Genomic DNA, 23,109 nt, shown 5'->3' with positions numbered 1-23,109 from the left:
TGGTTGGTGGCTATATTGCAAGAACAGTCCACGAAACCATTTCCTGTGATGAATGCTTCACTTTGGTGACTAAACCAAACACCTCTGCGCCATCGGATGCATTAATTAGGCACCAGGACAGAGGTGGACTCCTGTATCCGTCAACTGAGCTCGTAATGGTTCTAAATTCTCTAAAGAATTACGCGGAAGTTTTCCTCGCATGAGCGAGAAAGATGAATCAGCCACTGAAGGCTGCCGTTGACAACGCCGCGCAAATACTACAGAAACGTGACAAACTCAAGTGCTCGACCCCGGGACATCATAAAAAACTTTTGGAGGTTGTGCTCGTGAAGTTTCTCCGCCCACTTTTTCTGAACTTCGCGACGAGTGTGACTGACAAACACGACTTGGCAAAAGATTTTCATGTCAAACCATTGTCTCGAAAAGTGCTCAAGCTTTGAGCGCGAAATCAAAAAAAAAGCTCACATTGCATTCTGCATACAGTGCTTGTGTTAAAAATTTGGTGTGTGCGCACTTCTTAACGTATACGCATAATCCAATGCAATGTAGACGGTTTCTAGACCGTCATAAACGCAAGCGTGCATAGGCCGCGTCGTCTGCTGTTATTATGGGATTGGTGCGGCATCTGGCGGCGAGCGCCAAAACTATAAGGGACGGATGGCGCGTATGTATTTAGCGCTAATGCGCGGGCACTCTCGGCAGACGGGAGCAGACGAGATTTTGCGCGCTGGCTTGTTTTTGCTGGCACCGCTGGCTGGCGCCGCTGGCGCTGCTACTGGTCGCGGAGCGCGGAATTGTGGGAAGTGTGGTGGTGACAAACGAGTGTGTTCGTCTTTGAAACTCGCTGTTTTTGGGAATGAATGAATTACTAAGCACAGCCAGGTGAGTGGAATCCGGAGACGTTTGACCGCCGTTAGCGCTCTCGAGAGTTCAGTGGTCGTCAGACAACGGGGTCGCGATGTTTCGGTTCCCGACCGAGACCCGTTCGCTGGGCTGCCCGTCTCTGCCCCTAAGCCTAAAGACAGGCACCCGGGCAACGGGCTCGCTGTCGAAGAGCATCTCGGGGCCGTACCCGTGTCAATTAGCAGTGCGCGAAGGCGCGTCGTTGTCGCTCGAAATGACGGGCCGTTCGAGTTTAGCCTGCTTGCCACGCCGCGGCTGTCAGCGAGTCTAGGTGGCGGTTTCGTTGTCGACGGGGAGTGCTTCGCGAGAAAGGAGAGTTGCCGTGCAGCCCAGGCCAACCTACGCAAACAGGAATTGTTTTTTCTTGCTGATTCTGAGCCCCCCGCGTGCGAACAATCGGTTTTTCTCGGCCAGCGAACGTCTCGCGGTGTGCTCGTTTTCTCGACGCCGCCGCCGCTGACAGAGCGTACCGCACTGCGCGTGTGGTTCTCAGCGCGCAAACGTTACGGAAGCGCAGTCGCGAGCTGAGGTCGTGGGGGAAAGAAATCGAGATATACTACTATACGGGACGGACGGAGCGGCAGCCTTCTCGGGGTGGCGTTCGCTCTTGACGTCACCGGGATTCGTTATAGAGCAGCTGTTGGCGGTGGCGTGGAGACGACGAGCAATAACACTTGCGTAACTGAACGGTCGTCCCTCGAGTGTGGGTCATCTTGTCAGGGTAAAAAATACCGTCTCGTGTGGGAGGTGGGGGGCCTGCCAACCCGTGGCCATAGTTTGAGTGCTCGGCATGGTTCTACGCCTAATTGGCGACGGCAGTGTGTGTGTGCGTGTATGGCGCGCGGTAGGCGTGCGCCAGCTAGAAGTGTCGCTCGGAATCGAGTCGCCGGCTGAATGTGTCGTCCTCTCTGGTGCTCCAAGGTGGGGGCAACAAGAGCCTTGAGCCGGACCGTCCTCCCGACTCGCCGAGGCCGCTCGTCAGGTTGACAGGAAGAAGCGAAACAAACCGCCGGATTACGTGCAGCACCAGTTACCTTCCCGGACTATGAAAATGGTGTTGTCCCAAAGGCAGAGGGAAGAGCTGTGAGTACCTCTCGTGTTCTTTGCTGTTTAAGACGCCTCTGCTTGTTCCGTGTTTTTTTTTTTTTTCTCACCGCGATGTCTGTCTCGGGTTGTTTTTGTGTCCGCTGGGCATCTCTCTAGCGCCTATGGATCCCCTGTGGCGATGCGTTCGAGCGTGGTCTGCTTCTCTCAAGAGCGCGATGACTCTGGTGTGTGCCGTCGCGCTTGACTTGACGGCTTCCCGAGTGTGTATGTGTGTGGATCACGCGGTTTTTTCTTCTTTTTTTTTTGTTCCCCACCGGGGGCAAGTGACCTCTGCAGCGCTTCTCGCTGCCTTCTTACTTTAAAATGTATTGTCCACAGGTGTTTTCTTACTTGTTCGGATAACTCAAAGATTACTATAATCTCGCTCGACAAACTCTTACGAGATTATAGCAATAAAAAAATAGAAGAAAGGATAAACTATCGTCCTGAACCGGTTACCGAAGGGGGAAGGAAGGATTAACGAACGAGCCGAATGAATTTTTTTTTCGGCAGTGTGCTGGTGGGGACATCGCAGCATTCTTTCCCCTCTAGACTGGACGCCTCGTTAAAAAAAAAAAATTGTGATCGCTCACGCGTGAACGATGCTTTCAGGCGTGCGGTAAACCTGCCTGTGTTTGAGAGGGAGAGACGGGACAAGAAATAAAAAAAAACGCGAGAAATTTGTGGTTCCTAGCGGTTGCACGGTGAATATATACTCCGTGTGGTTGCCCTCTCCAAGGTTATTGTTCCGTGTTCCCCGAGCGAGGGTCGATTCTCTCGAACGCGCATTATTGCTTCTGGGGGGGGGGAAAAAAACGGAGAAAGCTTTGTGCGCCATCCTTTTTTGTTTTTATTTTACCTTTTGGTCGAGAGGTGTCTGGGCAAGGCTGTGCACTTTTTTTTAAGACATCCATGTTGCGGCTTGCGAACAAAAAAACAGTGGTATCTCAGCACTAGCAGGCGCCTGGGCCAGTTCAGTGTCGTTAAGTGCGGTCGACGCATAAAGGAAAACTGAGCATTTCCGAGGTTATGGTGGTTTTAACGGCTTGTTTCTCGCATAAGTGGCGTAGTTTGCCAAGTACGTTGGCAGGAAATCAATTCTGCTACATTCTAATTTGAAAATGAAATCTGGTCTCGAAATGCCATCGTAATCATCGCCAAGTGACGCAGTGGATGAGCCAAACTTGTGTGCGACACTGATTTCCGGTAGCTGCAGCAGCAGTTGCAGGGACTGGTGTATTGTGATTACATGATGCATCTCTATGGTCTGCATACGGAAGTTTAAAGTCCATAACAACAAGTAACACAGTAAATTATATGCAGGTTACTCTGAGGGCTGTCAGCACTTTACAGCAATTTTTGAGGTCATGTGTGGCAGGATTTAACGGGAAAGAATGACCTGTAGAAATCTCACAAGTACTTGGATTGCCTTGTAGCGGCTATGAAATTTTACCAACTTGACATGGCAACAGAAATAGGTTTGATATGTGCAGCCTTCCTACAGTCGTTCTGTTAGTGTGCGCTTCGTCTGTCTATATGTGTTCCTTCATGCGTCCTGTATTTTGAGCACATCACTTTTCAGCAAGATGATTCACCAATAAGCCCAAGGTCAAACCCTCCTGAATTTCTTCAAAGTACTGTAGGCTCACTATGCCAACAGAGAACTGTTTACCCTAGCGTCAATCACTGCTCTGTCACTTGTGGAGTCGTGCACTGGGAGAAGTCGGTCCTTTTGATTTTTTAAAGTAGAATGTGCTGATTAACTAATGTTGGTGGTGAATCATCATGTTTCATGCATAATGGAGAGGTGGCTCTTAAGGTCTTGCATGCTAGTTGGGTCATCACACTTGCCAGTCGAAGGTGATGCTCTTTTTTTGTCATAAAGGATTATTTGTAGCTTGATGGAAAGGGTGAAGCATTATTCAATCCTTCTTTTGCCTTCTCTACATTTTGCTTGCATTAATCAAAAATGGTTAAATTATCAACACATGCAGTGTAAAGCTGGGAACCTGTGTCATGTTGACTGCCTTTGCAGCCTTCAGTGGTAAAAGACTTTGGGGGGTTGACTTGGGAAGCAGTTCTCGCTAGGAAACTCTCTCGTCTACTCATCCATTTGAAAAATCGAGGTTACCAGCTGGGATATAATATGGCAGACATTGATTTTGCATTTGTAACCATGTTTAAATGGCTTTTATGCATACGAAGACATTCAAAGGGCAAATTTTTGTTCCTCAGTAGCAATGAATGGTCTTGAATTGGTGATTGGAAAATGCAAATCAGATGAGCTAGTGAGGTTTGAAAAGCCACAGCCTCCTTTTCATTTGCTTTTGTTTTGGGGTTTTTCGACCCTTTATGCCCGGTTATGCTGACCTTTCCTGTGTTCGGAAGCATTGGTAAAACACTCCAATTTTAACATCCTTTGAGAAGCAATTCATGCATTGATGTGACACGCAGTGTGGGTCAGCTTCCTTTCTTCTTGGGAGGGGAAAAAGCCATGTTGGGTGGTAGCACTAGAAGTCTTCACTGTACTCAGATCCAACCTAAGGAGGAATGTAGGCTTCGCCCTCAAAACCACGGTATGCATACCATTCACCTGTGAAAGATGGTTGGGCTTGCTTATTTCCGCTCGAACTGCAAGTACTTTTTTTCAGCTATTGTGAATGCAATGCACATTAAGCGTTAAAGATAGGTTGTTACTACTTAAAACATTGCGTTTGGCAGTGGCAGCTATGTCAGAATAACTGGTAAAATTTTAGTTCTAAGATGTTCACATTTCCGAGTAAAAAATGGACACAAAATGTATTTGTACTGAAAAGTCAACTATCTGAAACACATGGAAAGTGCTCGGCATCACAAGTGTGAGTAAACTCTATTAGATGGAGCACTTGTGCAAATTATTAGGCATCATATTTTTTGTGGTTGTATGTAACAAAGTATACCCTCTTGGTTCATTGGTGGCCTTCATGGTGGATGCATAGACGCTTCATTCTTTCCTAGCCACTTGTGTGAATTTGGATGGCTCGATGTTTGGACAGGCCGGTCTCTCACCTTGCAGAAGGCGATGGGAGCAGAGGGTGCAGTTTGCTTCTAAATTGTTGCAAGCCAGTTGAGCCCCTCCAACAGAAGCACTTGGCTCATTTTTCTTCCACTGCCATTGTGTCGTGACACAAGTTGGGCTCCCTGCAGTGTCTCCTGGTGAATCTCCCTTTAATCTCTCCATGGCACATTTCCTTAGGTTTTTTGCTTTGCTTGTTGTGGGTGGTCTTGGCTCTTCCTAGAGTGAGTGGAAAATTGTTTGCTGCTTTTTTTTTACTCTTTAATGGTGGACAATGGCAAAGTGCTCAGAGGTGCTTAGGTTCAAACACCTCAGGTTACACCCCCTTCTCTAATTCCCCACCATTCACTGCTGCCTATCTCTCTATCCAGAGAGCAGGTAGCGCTTCACAATAGGATTGGAGTGTAGGGTCGCTAGACAATTTATTTTTTGACTCTTGCGTTGGCCAAATGTTTTTGTGTAGCTACTGCTTTCTAAGGGCTGCCTCACTACAGAACAGTTTGTGAAACATTTAGTGCTCCTCTTGCTGGTTATCCTCATTTATGTTAATCTGTGCATGGATAGCTTGTAATTTCATGTGCACTGATTAACATCAATGAGAATAACCAGCAAGAGGAGCACGAAATGTTTTCCAAACTGTGTGAAATGTGTGCATGAAGCGTGCCTTCACATTTTCTACATAAGTAATTGAAGCATTAAACAAAGTAGGGTGCCACATTCAGGTTCAACAACACTTAGCTAAATGTCTTGAAAACCTCATTTTGGTAAGTTTATAATGCAAGTAGTGTAATCTCTTTAGGTCTGATAGCAAGCTTATATGATTTGTGTGGATAATATGTATTGCAATCTGGGCATTTGGAGCTGCTTTTATTCCTTTTTTCTATGAACTAAAACTCTTTATGTCGTACAGTAAAAAAAATCTTTTTGCTCAGAGTTTAAAATTTAGAGTTCAAATTCTGGGCATTAGTTTTATATTGGGCTTAGATACTTTCAATATTCTTTTCTAGTGCCATTCCTGCATATCTATTAGGTTTTATATAAACAACAGAGAAGCTTTGGGAATAGTATAAACAAGAGTTCTTCATTCAATCTTTCCGGCTTTTTTTATCGAGACACCATTTTGCATCTTAGGCCTTCCAAAGTTTGCTGACTACCACTGTCTTGATGGAATCGGCAGTATTGTGACAAAAAAGCAACAGTGAATAAGATGTGCAGCAACAGTGAATAAGATGTGCCAGCCTTAGGAATTGGAGGGTTGGGTCGAAAGTTAACTTATGTACAGCATGTGGGGGGGGGGAGTGGCAAGCTTGTCGTAAAATTGATATGTGCAGCTATGTTGGAACTCCTTAACAAAATGTAGGCCAAAGGACTGTGAATAGTTGTTGCCGGTGCCTGATGTGTGCGATGATAGTGTTTTGAAAAGCAGCTGCCACTATCGCAGTTTGTGGGCGAGTTAGCAGAGGTTCATCGCCTTTTTGCGTGAGTCACCACGCCCGCATCCTGTGTCGTTCATGTGGGCTCATGAACTAGCTTTAAATCTTGCGGCAGCGGCCATGTGGTAGGTGGAAATAATTGCTTCTCATGTGTTGGTGGCTTGCTTTTTGAATCGACTGAGCAGTTCCGGCTTTTCAGTGATGCAGTGCTGCGAGCATTTGCAAGTTCTTGGCATTGGAATTCTAGAATGCCAAAATTTTATCATTGTAATAAGGCAAATAAATGCTTTCTATGGGCAGCCTTTAAACAAGCGTTTGACAAATATTTTTCACATATGGATCAAGCAAAGGAATTTCATGAGCTTTTGAGAGTTGCAGAGAGGGGGCAGGATATATGGTACAGTTATTTTATTCATGTCTCATTCATTTTATTTCAGGTGTGGAGTGTCATACATTTTGCTTATTTGCCAGAGAAAAAAAAACATGCATGCATAAGCAGAATGTATCTAATAACGATAAAAATAACCCAATATAATCATAAAAGTGTCCAAATAACAACTAAGAAACTGTGCATTGCGTCTCTGTTATGCCTGCACTGGGCTAAATAACCAAACGGTTCTTTGCAGTGAGGAGAGCTTCAGCATTTTTTTCTTGCTGCTTTTCCCGTAAGCATTCAAACGTGACAGCTTGATATTAGAGCAGACTTGGCAATGTCCCATTTTGAGGCCTAGGATTTCAATACAACTACAAAAATGAAATGCATTGTGTTTTGTATATGCTCAAATATTGATACTGTAAGCATTTTTTCAGCTAATGCTCTAAGCGATCAGTAACATTTGTTTGAGCATGCAGTACTGCTACCAGCACAAGATGTAGTACAGGGATGTTATAGTGATGGCAGCAAAGCCTTATGAGCGAGTTTTCACACCCTTTGTACGTACCAGTTTGCTGGCAATATTTAGTAGTGATTCATCTCAAGGGGGGGGGGGGGGTCCTCCGCATTACGGCACTGTGGTGATATGCTGCATGCTTCCTGCTTACACCGTGTGGCTGGTTGCTCTTTATCACTGTACAAACACAGTGGAGCTTGTAAAATGCAACGTGAAAAAAAATGCTTTACTGGCTGAGGAGGGCTTTGCAGGGATGTCCTATACCCATGCAAGTTGTACATAAGGTTACTTTTATTCTATAATTGATGATCTCTCTACAAATTGGAAATTCAGCACTCTGGTGCAGTTTGCATCGCCGAAATTGCTGTCATGTGCATGAAAATAACTAATATTTTTATGGCCATTATTGCTGCAAAATGTGGAAGGCATGCTGTGCTGTCTAGCTGAAAAAAAAAATGTTTCATTGTTTGAACTTCATCAATTCGAGGAGCAGACAACTTACATACAATGAAAGAAGTTGCGTGTTGGGCGAGTTTTTACGTGGTTATGCTTGGAGTATGCCAGTAAAGTGGGGAAAGAAAGTCGTAAACATCCAGAGCACCTGAAATATTTCTAGACTAACAACCAAACTTTATCATTGAAGGACTGCTTCTAAATTTTGTATAGAGCATGCAAAAAGGTTACATTACCTATGCACATTGCCACCGTTGAAGGAATGTTTCTTAGTCGCAAACAACACAGTGCTTGCGCGCTTTCTTGGTAAGTTTACAAAAGTGACTCGGTTCGATGGAACATCATTACCGCTGCTGCTTCCCATTTCCCACAAGTGGCATACTGCCCACGAGTAAGAGGTTGTTGCCCATGCCCGTGAGTAAATGATCAGCAAATTACTGCACGTGATTACTACCACAGCGGACCGGTTTGCCTTATGTGTACTCCTCGTCACATTTTAGCGGGATGCTATACGCCTGAGCAAGTGTCACTTGGGCAGTGTGCTAGCACTACCATTTTCATCCATATTCCACTCATAAGTTTAATGGAGTGGGTGTTATGTGAAAGGATGTTGTGATGTGTCATTTCATTATATTTTGCTTCTTTGTGAGACATGCCATTTTCATTTGTAAGAGACATGACACTGGCTTCTAAATCATTGTCAGCAATGTGCAAATTACACTGCATACCATTTCCTAGCTATTGAAAAAGTTGTGAAGCCTTTGCATAGCCACAGGGGCGGTTATACAGTCAAGGTGCTTGTGTCTAATGTTTTGTTATAGGCAGTACTCATGTCCTGTTGTAGACCACTTGCATTTTAGTTGCCTGGCACATGTGCGGAGCATATGGAGAAATACATGAGTGGTACTAAATTGCGTCATTGGTGTGTTGTGCGAACTTACCTGAAGTTGCGATTCAAAGCAGACTGTTCCATATGCAGCAACATTCTTTGGAGGTCGTCTAACCGTGGCAATCAGTTCACTGTCACTGCTGATGGATCATCATTTCAGCTGTGCCTGCTGTGTCAGTGAAACGGCTTGAAGTTTTGCTTGTTAAAAACTATTGCTCTTTAATCTGGTATACAATTAGTGCCCACTGCCTGTACATACAGGGAAGAAGACATCAGCACTAGATGTTATACGTTGGTGGGTTAATAGAATGCGGTTTAAATTGTGGAAGTCTAATTTTGACATTTATTTTTGAATGCTGTGTTGTGTACAAGCTAGTTTCATTCGGTGTTACAGGAACTGCAGGTCACCCACTGGTTAATGACATTTAATTGATGTGCTTCTATGAAGCATGGTGCACAACCTCTCTGGTTATAGCAGAATAATTGCACGCTAAATATAACAGGCACTTGTTTCTGACTTCTCAAGCTTGTGTTGGCACATCCCTGCTCTTTTTGGCGAACACATTCACATAGCTTAGCGAGTACTAAGATAAATAGGTGAAATTCGCAACTGCTTAAATGTCGTGTGCCGAAGTGTGGCCATGCCCCGACACACAGCACCAGGGTATTGCGGGGTAGTGGTGCGCAGTTGCTATATTATTTTTTTTAGTAGTTTCACTAGCTGCCAGGGCTTGCATTCACCAAAATTTTCTTGTGCAACAGAATTTCTGCAGTATATAAGATTTTTTGCACCTGCCACACTGCTTCCTAGAGTCGAGACAGTTTCGATAACTAATCCAGTCCGTGTAATCTACGAGTAAAAGAAAGTTTTAGGAATGCTGGAATTGATCATAAGATCAAGTCCAGAGTTCTCGCATTTATCGTGTTCTAACTTGAAAGGAACTCTAGGAGATTTCGGTTCGTGATTTATTCTTGTTTACATTAAGTGGTCTTAACACTTTATAAAGGGCAAGAAAAGTACTTGCTGACTGTGCAGGTGCACGCCTGTGAATACCAGGTTGTTTAAGTTATTGTCTAATCCTCCTCTATGGTGGGCTTCATCAATGTATGATGGTTTCTACATGTGAAGCATAACTTTTCTAGCAATCATCAGGGCACCTTAATATTCTAGTACATCTGTACTCATCAGTTCTTAAATACACAGGAGGTAAATGTCAGAAGTCTCTCGAAGTAATGATATGTTGACGGCTCCTGCATTTATCACACCTGACACACCCGTATGAAGTGTTTGGCCATTTCTTAATGATCATCGTGGAAAGTTATAGTGGTAATGCTATGCAACGAATTTTGCCCAATATAGTTTGCCCTGATGTTATTGCAGTCCATCATCTGAAAGGGAATATTAGCACTAAAGTAAAATGTCTGATTGTTGTGGCCCGGTCCAAACACTTAGGCAAATAAGCAAATTTTATATATTGTCTTGTGAAAAAACTGTAGCAAAAGATTTGAGAAGTTTAATTTCTGTTCTAGGCTAGTAAAATATACATATAAATGTGTTATATTGCCACCTGGGTGGGTTTGTTGGTGTTGTTTACAACATTGCAAATGACCTTATAATCGCACATAGAATACAAAGCCCAGGAGCAAATATGGTGGCTGCCAAGTTGAAGCAATTACAATTTTGAGTTGAATTCTTCTATAATGCAACTAAAGGATAGCATGAGACTTACCAGAAGTTACATATAAAGCATATTGCACGTGATAGAAACGATTACGTATGTTTCATGTACTGCACTGAGCCAGCTTTGGCATCGAGATTACCCATTGCTCGTTTGAATGAGTTCTGGCAGACATCAAGTGATAAAGGGCATTAACACAAATGCTATTTGTTTTGCTTGTGTGGCACGGCACAAACAGCATTAAGTCTTATAATATTAATCTAGGAAATCAATGTCATTACCTGAGTTTAAGTGGCAGAAGAATTATTCGCTGTTGTGCCAAAGAGTGCGCGATAATGTTGTAGTGGTCATCTCTCAATGCATGTTTCTGTTTGTGTGTGCAGCAACAAGGCGATTGCCGATTATATGGCATCCAATGGGTTCATGGAAGCCCTTGAAGCCTTCAAGAAGGAGACAGACATGGTGAGAGAAGCCTATGTCTGACATATCTTGAAATGCAAAAGCCAGTGGGAGACTGGCGTTATTGTTGCATTGAAAAAGATACACTGTAGAAGATAGTCAATGCTCTTTCTTGGCGATGTTGCTTTGTTCTTTGAGCCGAGGCGAAACTCGAAGCAAAGGTGTAAACACTTTAGACAGTGCTGTGCGGAATATATACTTTTGAGGTACACCTGAAGCCAAAATTGATGGCATGACAAAATATTGTTCTAAAATAGCCCCCCAAATTGTGGCCAATAAGGCATTGCATGCAGAGTCATTACGAAACATCGGAAAAAGTGACTGCTTCAAAACTGCTTAGAACAACAACATATGCCTGTTTTCGGAAAAACTGATTCATTTTTCATTGCACTTGTTTCACATGTCGCATCCCTTTATCGTTACACTGGCTGTTGCAAGGATTCCATCATTGCAAAGTAAAGGAACCGGATTACTCAGGAGTACCTCGAGTGCTGTGCTATATGGTCTATAGGGAAGTGGATTGCAGGGATGGCAATCTTCCGCATGCGTACTTGAAGAGCCTTGGTCGACTGCTAAAACATGTCTAAGCTTTCATTTATGAAGAGTTCACCAACAGGGAAGCTTCAATGGTAGTCTTTGTGTATGTTAATTCCACGCAACAGCCGGATGAATGCTTTCAGTGGGAAGCATCTGAGCTGTTCCCCGTTACAGTGACAAAGCAAAAAAAAAGTGTGATGGCTGTATGAATGGGGAAGAAGCAATGTACAAAGGCATCGTGTTCACTAGACCAAGGAACTTTAGTAATTGGGCTAGTTGAAAGATACTCATCACAATCAGCGCATAAAAAAAAAAAACATAGGAAAGTGCATGACACAAGCGCTGTCTAACAAGTGAAAGTTCAATGGAAGAAACTTGTGGTAGATATGCGAACATGAAGGCATAAAAAATCTTGACAACCTTCACCAAGGAACTTTCATGCACGAAACTTTGAAACTTTTTTCATTTCCAGCATTCGCTATGCTGAGGGTCAAAAAGCCTCCAATGGGCTTTGCTAGAACCGTTATCCCTCTCAAGTTGGAAGCAAGGCAACATTTTTATTTCAGTAAAAAGTTGAGCTAGCAATCTTAGTACCATAGCACAAATCTGTGAAAGCAGAGTGAAAAAATCAAATGAGAAGTTCAAACTTGAAGGAAGAAATGATTGTAACGACTCCCTTGTACATGTGAAACAAGGCCTTGAGGCTGCACAACAATGCAAGAAATACAAGATTATACTGTGCATATGTCTGTGTACATACAACACACAATGAATTATAAAATGGAAACAAAAAAAAGAAAGGCAAAAATAAATTGATAATCATATAAGATGCGAGTTGAGTAACAGCATATTGGATATAATCATGCAGTAAATAGAATAATGAATTTGTGTAATTTCAGTTGTACTGTGGTAAGGTGCTGACATTCCCTGTAAAGTTGTTTGTGCCGTGTGGTGCATGTGTCTCGCGCAGAGGTCTCATTTCGGGTTACAACTACCAGGCGGTAGATGGTGTTGTGCTCGTGAGCAGTTATCGCCGCCATCATCATCATGGTTACTAGAACGTTAATGCCAGCGGCGATGTCTGGCGGGAAGCCTTGGTGGCGGTGTGCAAAAAATAAGCTGGTTTCCTCATTGGCGGGTGCTGGTTGACGCAAATGGTTCTCTCTCGCGTGGGTCCCCGGTGGGCGGCACCGGGGGCCCTCGTGGTAAGTCAAGTGTCGGCGACGCTGCCTGGAGTGTGTTCTTGTGCTTATTGTGTTGTCGAGTATTTAATATTGTGTAAGGATGTCTTAGCGTGTCGATCACGATTGTTGTTCTAATAATTCGGCTGAGGATATTGTCAATCAAAAAGTAGCTACCGTATTTACTCGCGTAATCCTCGCACTCGCATAATTATCGCACCCCCCACATCGCCCAAGAAAAATACGATTTCTCTTTTTCCTCGAGTAATTATCGCACCCCCAAAAACTGCCACAATAATGTCGTCTCCTCGTTTCAACCACTGATGATGATAGCGTGCGGCATCTCTTAAGCATCAAGTTACTATTATTGCACGGATATTCAATGCAATCCAAGCCAGAGTGGCTAGTGTGCATTGCGGCGCGTTTTGTATGTTGTGTCGGTAATCTTGCCACATTATGGGGCGATACTGAAGCTACTAGGCTGCTTTCAAGTTGAAAGTGATCGATCATGATGTAAGCAATGGCAACAGGGCCGCCGATAGGCCTTTCGGAGCATACTAGTTTTGTGTTCGCTACTGGTGACGGCAGCTGAAAGCCACCAAGAGGCGTTGGGCCTGCCGTGTGCCTAAAACTGGGACTGATGGTAAACTTTATTTCTTCAGAAGGGAACTGGGGATGATTCTGTTTAGTAGTTATTAGCCCAATACTGACGCCCTACGCTTACCTTTTGAGGGCTCCAGTTGAGCAACGAACGCTACTGCCATGCCCGCAACGCCCACAAGCTTTGTGTGTGGTATTCTAATTCTCGACTATTTGCTTGCACTTTTTGTGTCTCAAATAAATCTTGCCTTGTGTTGAACGTGTGCTTTTATTGTTGAGGTAAATTTTAATTAGTAGTTCTCAAAGCTTGCGGTTAGTTGCTGGTGTGAGAATCTCGATTTGCAGCCACTTCGTTTTTTTTTTTCCAGATTTTGGTGGAAAGTTTTCCCCGCGTAATTCTCGCACCCCCCAACTTTGCATCGGTTTTCCGCCACAAAAAGTGCGAGGATTATGCGAGTAAATACGGTAAATAAATGTGTGTTGTTTTTTTTGTTCCGAACGTGTCTACTGTGTCCGTTGACTCCAAGAGCGTGGCGTGGCACTCTCCTTCTCGAGACCCTACTCGGGCTGCCCAACGTGGGGCTCTTGGAGCATCGGACGACAGTTTTCGCGGTTCGGTACAAGCTTTTGTTAGAGCCGGGGTAGAGTAGGCCTAGGGGGACTTCTTTGCTAGTGTCGGTGGTGAGGGAAGCAGAGTGCAACACCTCAACGCCACAAATCTACCTAGTTGTGCCATGTTTGTTGCAAGTTATTGCGGGTTACATCACTCCCGTTGCGTTCATTCAAAACACTAGAAAGAACAATATAGTAGGGCAAAGAGAGCTTTGGGCTCCTCGCCCACATGATGCGATCGTCAGTACTACTAGCTAATGCATCGGCACCGGCCGAGACGCCAGCTCAAACAACAACAAAAAAAAACGTCACTTTTCTTAACTCATGCATTGCAAGATGAAAAAAAGGTGAGGGGAGCAGAGTACAACACCTCAACGCTACGGTCTACTTAGTTTTGCCACGTGCGACAGGTGGCTGCGCAGAGCCTTAGGCCTAATCAATCGCTTGACATGAAGCGGCATCCACCCAGCCCAGGCGTAGAAGAGGCAGCCCCAAGGAGACATCCACTCTGTAAGGTGGCCTTATCGCTCACCGCACACAGCAGCTTACAAAGCGATCGGCGTCCACCGTCCTGGATGGTGTCACGATGCCCGGGCGTCAAGCCGCAATACTAAACAGCAACGACGCCCGGCTCCCTGAGCCCAAAAGAGAAGCCATTTACAGAAAATCGGTCCACCCACGAGTCTTCCGTACTCGCTTCGGGCCTGGCCCACAAACCACGAGATCTAAGCTTTGCTTGCCCCAGGATGCTGGCCGCATGGTTCCCATCCCAACTCAACAACATTCTTGAAAATCAAATACTACAAAAAACCACTTGCGAGAAGAAAAAAAAAGACCAACTCAATGTGACGACAAGTTCAAACGTGCCACAAAAAACGATCTCTCCGCTCTCAACAATATGTCCAATGTGACAGGGGTATAACACTGTTGCCATAAGTGCTAGGCTCCATGAAGTGAATACGGCAGTGCTTTCGCACTTCAACATAATTTGGCTGAAAATTATCTGATCTGTTTTTCAACTGCTATCTCTGGAACTAAAATTTGGTTCCTGTTGCATGTCAAATGATGGCCTTGCAATCAAATGACTTGAGTGTGCACCTCAGTAACTATTAGAATATAGTGTCTATTCAAATCATAGAATTTTTTGTGCATGCACAAAAGCAATACCTGGCTCACTAATGTGCAAGCTTCTGTTGATGCAGTTGTTAAATTTCTCAGTGCAATTACATTGCCCGTCTATTTCATGAAACGAATCTGCCATTTCTACCACAATATTAGCATACAACGCTTACAAAACGCTAGCACACAGGATTAAAAACTGACAGCTTTTAAGAATCATTGTCAAACTTGACCTCTGCAATATCTTTATAGCACTTGTTTCATTCACACACAGTTTATTTCACTCACATGCACTAATTATGGAAAAAAAAAATGCTGTACTTTCTCTTGGTATTTTACTGCATCAACGGAAGCTTATGCATTAGGGAGCCAGGTATTGCTTTTGTGCATCAACGGAAAAATTCTACGGTTTGAATAGACACTACATTCTAAGGTGCACACTCAAGTCATTTTATTGCAAGGTCATCATTTGAAATGCAAAGGGTACAAAATTTTAGTTCTAGAGATAGGAGTTGAAAAACAGATCAGATAATTTTCGGCCAAATTGTGTGGAACACGAAAAAACTGCTGTATTCACTTATGGTGCCTAGCACTTATGACAACAGTGTTATACCCCTGTCACACTGGACATTTTAATGTCATTTGAATGAAATGACATTCGCTTCTAATGACATTTCACGGTGGCAACACGTCGATATAAAATGTCATTAGAATTAAATGACTTAAGCAGTCGAATGAGTTGAGAAACATATTCGCTATCATAGTTGAACCGAATGCATACTATACCCCAGAGACCACTTAAAAAGAGGCATTATCAGTTTGACCTGCATCTATAGAAACACGCTTTTTTTTTTTTAGCATCTATCATTTGAACGAAGACAGGAGTATGCAAAGCTGATGTGGACAAGCAGATGCCTCTTTGCAGGTGTATGCGTGTATCTGCAGCAATGGCATCAGCTGCGTAAATGCGATGAACCCAGGCAGAGACGTTTGCTCTCGTAGGGCTACGGCAAATCTGTCGCAAGCTGTTTGCCTACATGGACGCATGCGAGACTGTGCTATAAAGCGGACTAACACTGAACGCTTTAGGTTTCTAAGTGTGTGGTCGCGCTACAAACTATGCTATGTAAACATCTGTTACTTTGCACTGTAGAAAACCTAAGTAGACTCCTATGTTTCTTTAACCATTTTTTTTTTCTCGTCATGTCGCACTTGTCATGGGGCCTGTGTTCATTCTCTCGGCTGTGGCTACTGGCTAAGCATATCCTACAGGCTTATGCTGGCCATATATTCACAGTACACCATTTCTGTGAATATTTATTTAGTGGAGCGACTTCCCGCATGCCTTTTAAAATGAATAACTTCACTTTTCTGTCACTTTAGATGTACCTTGCTTAACTTTTCTGGCCAGCTTTTTTCTAATTATCAGCATCAATATCGTGAATGAATGACACTACTTTTTCCTGTATAGCACCACTATGTATCAAGTGGCATTCGTTGCTCCAAATGACATTTGAACCTAATGAAAGAAGACCCCTTAAGTTGAACCTATTTCTTTTGCTTCCTTAGGTTCAGTTAGATAAGGTTTTGCCTCCTACACTTTGTTTTGTACATGAAGTTAGTCGGGGCTGCTCTCATTTTCTAAGGAAGCATTACGTATTGTTGCATATCGTAAGCAGAGCAGAATGATTTGTCGGGGTTGACTTGGGGGGGGGGTGTGTGTTGCTTTTGCTGCGGCTTTGAATGTTTGCTCATTCATTTTCTTCTCTCCTCCTCGGTATACAGCCTGGCGACATAGACAAGAAGTACGCTGGCCTTCTCGAAAAGAAATGGACGTCTGTAATCAGGTTGCAGAAAAAGGTACGTCTTTTTCTGGATTCTTTCTTGAGCAGTAGCGTTCTTCACACACTTAAGGGCTGTTGGACTACTTCAAAGGATTTGTTCCAGTTAAATTGAAGGTTGATGATGTTTTGAACTTGCAGCGATGACGGGCGAAAGGATTTTTTAATTTGGGAAAGTAGTCTAAAGTGGTCGCTAACTGTACTGTCATAATTTAGTCAAATATGTGAACTACACAAGGTCCATGCTCACAACAGTTACAGCAGTCATTATTGGTGGATGCCAATATGACCATGAAAGTAGCCTGAAATGGCCGTTGTTGTAAAGTCCAGGCTGTATGAACTACCAACCTTTAACTTTGTCATAAATGCAGATGCATATGTCTGTAAAGAAACTTTTCCTGCTTTTCTCTCGCATTGTGCTGTTGCTGTAGTTGGTTTCCCGTAGTGTGCTTGTCATTGCGCTGTGCAGGTGATGGAACTGGAGAGTAGACTGGCAGAGGCCGAGAAAGAGTACATTTCGGGCGCACCCACACGGGAAAAGCGGTCCCCTACAGAATGGATTCCCAGGCCTCCCGAACGGCATGCCCTCACGGGCCACCGGTCACCAGTCACTCGGGTGGCCTTCCACCCTGTCTACAGTGTGGTTGTCTCCGCCTCAGAAGACGCCTCTATCAAGGTCGGCCCTCAATTCCTGCCCCATTCAGACAGATTACGGATTGATACTGCCAATCTGCAGCCCCACTTGGTGCACTTACTCTAGGATAATTTTCTGTCGAGGGGAGGAAACTAAAGATATTTGCAGTTCCTACACGTTTGCTGAACATTGTTTTTGGGCCATATGGGTCGCATAATGAGGAAGGGCACACACACAAACCATGAACTACGAAATGAGTTCATGGTTGTGAGGCTAGAATGGAAGCCATAATTTTTGTGTTCATGAAGTGCAAAACGGAGAGGTTGTCAGCGCTAGTGCTCTATCACATCAATAAGGATATATATTATCCTCAAACCCGCGTACCTTAGTGAATTATTATACTTACTCTACTTTAATGTGACTTTTTATCCAAAGATTTGTTCTGCTCGGCCCTCGCATCATAATCGAATATAAGCATTCCCTTTCAGTCGTTTTGCTATGTTAGCAACATGTGCACGAACGCCACAATCCTAGTCCATTACAAGCCCAAACTTCTCTGTTATGTGTGCCTGCACATCCGAATTAAGAAACCTCAACTTCTCTGCGGCTGCTGTCCGGACAATCCTGCAGTTGGTGGCAATTGGACTGATGGTTCTAGTGGTGTACAATGCCAATTTTTTAATTAGGCAGTTGTGTTTGTGTGCTCTTTTTGGAATAAGGAACATACATTACCGCCAAGTACAGTCTCCACTTCAAATGGGAAGCCATTCTGATAGTAGAAGAGGTTAGAAGTTCTGAAGTTGTCAGAATTGTCATGTCGAGAAATCCTCAATCTGTGGCTAAAACTAACCTGCTGGTGAGGCTCTTAAAGTTGAAACAAAGATGTCATTTTGGAAGTTTTTTTTTTAAATGCAATGTCTTATGCATGTATCTTTGTCTTTATCGGTGCTTAATATTCCCACGAAATATCCTAAGCATGTTAATAAATTACAGTCAAGGTATTGCAAGCTGCTTCATGTAATTCACAAGTGTCACCATTTTCTCCAAAGAAGGGATACTTTAGTACTTTTGTTGTAAGGAAGCAATTGCAGTGCAAATAAGCAAAAGGCGGGACACTATACCCAGGTACCATGGGAAAATCTTGGCACCCAGTAGTCGTGCGATTTCGTTTACTTGTACTGCGGTCGGTTTAAGTGTTAACCAAGGTGAACGACAAGTTATTTTAGAGTATTTTGATGCCCTTGAGATGTTTTTTTCTATCTTCATTTATCTTGTGGTGCCTTAAGGGGGGACGCGGCACTTCGGGACCGAAAATCAGCCAAAAAATCGAGTTTTCGCGGACCTTCTTTCCGCGTTCCCGACATCATTGCGCACCTATTTACAAAATTTCATAGCCGAATACCATCAACTTTTATCGTTATTCAACTTTAAGAAACCGAAAACGGGCGTCCTGCCCTTTAAATTGAGGGCGAATAGCGCAGGTTTGGGCTCTACGATACGCGGGAACTACGCGCTCGATCGGCGCCATTTTGGTCTTGTTTGAAAGAACGCGTTTTCAGCTGTTTTTTTTTATTCAGTAAGCAACATTGAGCGTTTCCTCGGCTCGAAAAACGGGGCCTCAAAGACGAAGAGCCGCGCTCACTGCCATTGGCTAAACGGCGCACGTCACTGAAATGGCGCTTTCCGGTTGGCTGGAAGCTCGCGGCTTGCGCCTGCATACGCGACCCGACGCCATTTTGAAAGGGTTACCGCTGTGACGCCTCGAAATCGGCAGAGCACTCTGAAGCTTCTGATCGTATCGCCATGCCTGGAAACGCAAAAAAGTATCGGACCGTGCACGCATTTGGTCGCAGGAAACGCAAAGGTCGTGGGAGAAAGTCTACGAAGTCATCAGAGCCCTTGGTTGACTCCGACGAACGATGTGTCGACGCTCCGCGGCCGTTCAGCGATGGTGCGACCGAGCGCGTTGCCTCCGACGACGATGACGGTGAAGCGAACTCCGGACGACTACGAATCGACGCCAAGGTGGTGACAAACGCCGAAGTTGAAGAAAATCATGCCCGGGAGAAAGCGACGCTCGACCGGCTTTCATCGGCGCCAGCAACTGCACGGAAAATTGACTTTTTCACCGCGAGTTGTAGCGAGGCAACCGCACAGGACTCGGTCCACGCTGCTCCTTATCTGCGTATGCATCTAGATATCCTAAACGCGATAATGGGTGCCTTGTGTTGCAAAGCCTGCCACGGACCGGCTACGATCGTCAGAGGGGATCGGGACTACGGACTTGCCGTGAAAGTGCTAGTGCAGTGTGAAAGGTGCGGCGAGATCGCGAATGAATGTACTTCGCCCCGCGCGAACGGCACGAAAACGAGCAATCCGTAAATCTTCTCGCTTCGAGGGCGATGGTGGCTACCGGCAACGGCCAAACGAAAATGAACGATATTTTCGCAACAATGGGCATCTCACACCGCGGTATGCACCACAAGACGTTTCAGCGGCATTTGAAGAACACGCTGGCACCCGCTGCAACGCGAGCGGCTGAGTCCGCTATGAGCGAATGTGCGGAAAAGGTTAGAACAATTTATGATGACTTGTGCTTCGGCCACCGGGGCAATATTGCCGTTAGCTACGACGGCACGTGGAAGACGCGAGGCCATTCTTCCCACATCGGCGTGGGCACAGTTATCGAATTATTTAGTGGCTACGTGTTGGACTACGTCGTTCTTTCCAACTTTTGCCTAGGCTGCGAGGTGGGCCCAAAGCCTAGTAGTGAGGGCTATCAAGAATGGAAGGCTAACCACAAATGCCAAAAAAATACGAACAGCAAAGCGGGGCAAATGGAAGTGGAGGCGGCTCTAATTCTATTTCAGAGGTCGCTTGAACGCCATGGCCTGCGCTACACAACTATGCTGTCTGATGGAGACTCTAGGACATTTTGCGCCATACAAGACGCCAAGGTGTATGGTTACATTGACGTGCAGAAGGAAGACTGTATTAATCATGTACAGAAACGGATGGGCACCGCATTGAGAAACCTGGTGCAGAAACAAAAGTGCGATGGGAAAAGAGGCCTTGGTGGGAAAGGCAGGCTCACAGGTGAGCTGATCACCAGGCTGGGCACATATTATGGCCGGGCTCTGAAATCGCATGAAGGTGACGTGGGCGAGATGCAAAAGGCTGTGATGGCCACATACCGCCACGTCACCTCCACTGATGAATGCTCGGACCACAGTCTGTGCCCAGCTGGTGAAACTTCATGGTGTCGGCACAATGCCGCAAAAGCAAAGGGTGAGCCCGACCCCAGGCATGCCTACAATCTACCGAAAGACGTGGCAGAGGCATTACTACCGGTTTATACCCGGCTTTCGGAAAGAGCCCTGCTTCAGAGGTGCGCACGCGGCAAAACGCAGAACTCCAACGAGAGCCTACATTCGGTAATCTGGAGTTTGGCCCCCAAGGAGCACCATGCGTCCCTGTTCGCTGTTGAAGCAGCTGTTGCAGAAGCAGTGCTGCGCTTCAACATGGGCAATTTGAATTCTGCAACGGCAGTCTTAGGTGAAATGGACATGAATGCGACAAGTACTGGTGCCAGGAGAGCGAGAGAAAAAGACCACCGTCGCAGCATTGTCTCCAACAAGAAAAGAACAGCCTCATTGGAACTTGAAGCTAGTGAAGAGGAGGCATGAGCACAGAATGCATTCAGACTATGCTTCTGGTGCGTTTTGAGGTTGTCTTGTTGCATCTTCTGCAATAAAAATGTGTGCCCACGTTTTTTCTCGATTTCTCAAAACGACAATTTTCATGTGCTTCCCATTATGCCGGAGTAATATCTCTTGTTCTGTCTGGGTTATCATTACGATTTCTTTTTTGTTTCGAAGATAAATGCAGGGGATGTGTCGTAATGTAAGTTTTATTGTAATAATTTTTGGAGAAAATTCTCTAAATGGATCTTTTGTTTCAAGTGTAGATGGGGAAATTTTTCATGTCATACTCAACATCCCACAACTTTGCTTCGAAATAGCCCAGAACAATGATTTATACTTTATTGCACACTGTGAACATATCGAATTGGTTCTATAGGTTGCACATCAATATCCAAGTTACAGTTATTTAGCTAATTAGGCCTTAATTGAAAAAGTCGCAGTTCATTATATCTTTAAAACTAATTGTCACAGCAAAAAAAGAATTAGATTTTTGAAATCAGCAGTAAAATCTACATAGGCTCTCCAAATTTGACTGAGGTACTCGCAAAAATAAAAGTTTTTGGAAGGTGTAGCATCCCCCCTTAACTCTGCCCGGGACTGGCAACAGCTGGCACCTTAGAAATTGGATGCCTGCAATACAGCAAGTGGCAGGACACCGGTTGCGTGAAAAGCAGCAGTAATGATTTCTTGTTCCCATATTTTGCTGTGGTTTTGGTAAACTGCTCTTGGTGCAGAATGATTTGGAACTGTTCATACTTTTTGTTGTTGCCTACCTTTGCTTCTGGCATTTTAGTGACGGGTTGATGTAGTGCGCCCATGTTGATTGACCTTTTTCTCACCGGATTCGCCTAGGTCTGGGATTACGAGACTGGAGACTTCGAACGAACGCTAAAGGGCCACACGGACTCCGTGCAAGACTTGGGGTTCGACCACACTGGGAAGTTCCTAGGTAGGGTTCGGAACTGGTTCCTTTTTTTTGTGCACAGCAAAAGTTTGTTGCCATGTGTGCATTGTATGACTTGGTGGGGTTAGTTGCAGTGATACTGTAGTAAGTGCTTGACTGCTGACCCGAAAGTTATGGATTAGAATCCCAGTGGCAGTAGTTGCATTTCAGTGGAGGTGCGGTTCTAGAGATTAATAAGTTGTGTGATGTCAGTGCTCACAAAAGAACATAATTGGGTCAAAAATTTCTGGAGCCCTCCACTGCAGCATGCCTTATAATCGTGTCGCGGTTGTGGCACGTAAAACTCAAGACATTGATTTCTATTTGTGAGGCAACAGTTGCCAAAGTGTGGGCACAGATGACAAAGCAGGAACTTTCGAGTGGGTATTAGCTTAGAAAACAAACGGTGCTAAGGTCCCAAGGGCAGGACAAAACCGGCCATTTTTCAGTGTTGAGGAGCTGCCATGGGTAAGCTTCGGCAACAGAATGTAATGTGAACCGATTATCATCTGTAAATGTAAGGTGGACTTGCTTCATCAAAGTTTCTGCACTAAAAACAACTGATTTTGTACAACATTTTTGCAGCAAGGCTCAAAGGATGCCATTAAACCGCGGAGTCTTGACATTTTGTTCGTGATTCTCGCTTTGATCATTTCATTGCACAACTGTGTTCTGCCCTGCCTTACATTGTAGCAGTTCTTGCATTCATGCTGCCTGATAAGGCTTGTTTATTTGCCCCTTTTTATATTACAGGTAATCAAAAAAAATTATGTGGTGTTTTCCAGAGATCTTCAAAAAGTGTGGGGTTGTTAAATTTATTCAGTCTATGTGGGCACACATCAGTGATGAATCAACTCGTCAGTGATAGAGGAATGTTTAATTAAACCTTTTTGTATGGGGGTATTATTTGCAATTAGTGACTGCTTTTCCACTGTGAAGGTCGCATTGAAAAAAAATCGCAGCATATCCACAAAATGAATGGATAAGTGGGGTTAAGTGGGGTTAATCCATCCGTGCTTGCGTCCGTCTGTACATGTGCCCGTTCGTGCATTCACCCGTCTGTGCATCAGTTCATCGTTCATGCGCCTGCC

The 23,109-nt window shown here is 44.5% G+C and overlaps 1 protein-coding gene across 1 annotated transcript in view; it reads left to right on the top strand.

Moving 5' to 3' along the window:
- The first annotated feature begins 753 nt into the window (after positions 1-753).
- The window catches only part of LOC119170003 (LisH and WD40 domain-containing Lis-1), a 60,847-nt gene continuing 38,491 nt past the window's right edge, over positions 754-23,109 (top strand). The window contains exons 1-6 of the mRNA XM_037421018.2: positions 754-882; positions 1,825-1,986; positions 10,772-10,850; positions 16,682-16,756; positions 17,207-17,413; positions 21,928-22,024. Coding sequence (XP_037276915.1) covers positions 1,949-1,986; positions 10,772-10,850; positions 16,682-16,756; positions 17,207-17,413; positions 21,928-22,024 — 496 coding nt within the window. The 5' untranslated portion in view covers positions 754-882; positions 1,825-1,948. The remainder of the gene's footprint in view (positions 883-1,824; positions 1,987-10,771; positions 10,851-16,681; positions 16,757-17,206; positions 17,414-21,927; positions 22,025-23,109) is intronic.

This window comes from Rhipicephalus microplus, chromosome 3, assembly GCF_043290135.1.
Source record: "Rhipicephalus microplus isolate Deutch F79 chromosome 3, USDA_Rmic, whole genome shotgun sequence".
NCBI lineage: Eukaryota > Metazoa > Arthropoda > Arachnida > Ixodida > Ixodidae > Rhipicephalus > Rhipicephalus microplus.
The sequence above is the reverse complement of the archived record's forward strand: the minus strand, read 5'-3'. Positions and strand labels throughout refer to the sequence as shown.